General features: G+C 43.4%; 1 protein-coding gene across 1 annotated transcript; it reads left to right on the top strand.

The window, feature by feature from the left end:
• Positions 1-56: 56 nt before the first annotated feature.
• Positions 57-1607, top strand: LOC147820266 (myosin-binding protein H-like; the record flags this gene model as incomplete). The annotated part of the gene is made up of 3 exons (XM_087173400.1): positions 57-378; positions 832-1119; positions 1317-1607. Coding segments are annotated over exons 1-3 (901 nt in total), but the record flags the coding sequence as incomplete, so codon positions are not given.
• Positions 1608-1729: the final 122 nt, after the last annotated feature.

The raw sequence follows: 1729 nt of genomic DNA, 5'->3' as shown, positions 1-1729 counted from the left end.
CATATACTATTACTCACAAACTCAAAGATATCCGATATGTAACTTAAACTGGATCAATGTGCTCTTCCCTAGCTCCTCCTGGCCCAGTTGTGAATCCAAGTGTGACAGACACCACCAACAGCACCATCAGTCTCACCTGGACTGCCCCCGCCAACAATGGTGGAAGCCCCGTTATTGGATACTTGGTGGAGTGCAAGAGGACTGACACCGCAGACTGGATCCGCTGCAACGTCCCCAGGAACCTGCAGGAGACCAACTATGTCATCCAGAACCTCATTCACAAGGCTGAGTACCAGTGTCGCATCACTGCTGTCAACAAGGTTGGCTTCAGCGAGCCAGTTGAAGTACCTGGAAAACATATTGCCAAGGACATCATTGGTATGTATAATTTTGATGATAAACTACATTTATTTTAAGTGAGTGTAAATAGAATATGGTATCATTGACATAACAGGGTATACAAAATATAAACTTGTAAATGTGCTCCTTATTCATAACTGGATTATAACAAAGCCTGGACAAAAATGAACAGAATCATTTAAACTTGCTAACATCATGTTAACCTGGATCATTGAGGCCATGTTTGAATAAAAGGGCCCTGGGACATTTCACTTTCACTTGACAACCTAGACTGCTACTTCTTGTACACTTATTATAGCCCTCATCAAAATATTGCTTTTTATCATGGTTTTTTATTATTAAGTTTCACAAAATTAGCAGTATAGTTCTCTATTTATATGTTCAACATTAGGGCTTTAAAGCCATGATACAACAGTAAGATTGTTTGCTCACACTATCGCTAATAAAACTGTTCTGTTTGTGTTCATGTAGTTCCTCCAGAGGCAGAGCTGAGCGCAGAGCTAAAGGAGGGCCTGGAGCTGCGTGCTGGCAGCACCATGAGGCTGCATGCCACCATCAAGGGCCGTCCCAATCCCAAGATCACCTGGGCAAAGATGAACACCAATATCAAGGACCGCCAAGGCATCATCATCAAATCAACCAACGCTGACACCACTGTGATGGTGGAAAATGTCAACAGATATGATGCTGGCAAATACATTCTGAACCTGGAGAGCCTGGCTGGCATGAAGATGTACACCATCGTTGTCAAGGTTCTTGGTGAGTGAAGGACTTATTTGTTTATGTTGCTAGCGCAGTGATCTCAGTATATCGTATCAATAATTGTGACTGACTGAGATCACCCCTGGGCTTGTCAGAAACAGGAATACGTTTATAAATAATATAATAATCTTTTTTGGGTTTAGGTTCATATTTTAAGATACACTGTTACACTAAGTGTTGTTGTATCTCTCCAGACACTCCTGGACCACCAGTCAACCTGGTCGTGAAGGAGACATCCAAAGACAGTGCCTCCATCTACTGGGATACTCCTCTGATTGATGGTGGCTATGAAGTCACCCACTACATTGTGGAGAAGCGTGACACTGAGAGGAAAGCCTGGTCCATCGTCTCCAACAACTGTGCCAAGACAGCATTCAAGGTCCCAGACCTGGATGCTGGAAGGTCCTACTGCTTCAGAGTGTCGGCAGTTAACAAGCTTGGTGCTGGAGAGTGCTGCGAGACAGCCGATTCAGTCAGAGCATCAGGTGGGTTTGGTAAAAACTGATTTGGTGGTTGGCCTTGTTTTGTTTGTTATTCTTGCAAATTTATACTCACTGCATTCATAAATACTTTTTTCAGAGGAGCCTGGGCCAGTCATGGACTTCAA

Source organism: Seriola lalandi, unplaced genomic scaffold (assembly GCF_002814215.2).
Source record: "Seriola lalandi dorsalis isolate HSWRI2012SDOR001 ecotype SW California unplaced genomic scaffold, Sedor1 jcf7180001974330, whole genome shotgun sequence".
Classification (NCBI taxonomy): domain Eukaryota; kingdom Metazoa; phylum Chordata; class Actinopteri; order Carangiformes; family Carangidae; genus Seriola; species Seriola lalandi.
This window is presented reverse-complemented; position numbering and strand designations above follow the sequence as displayed.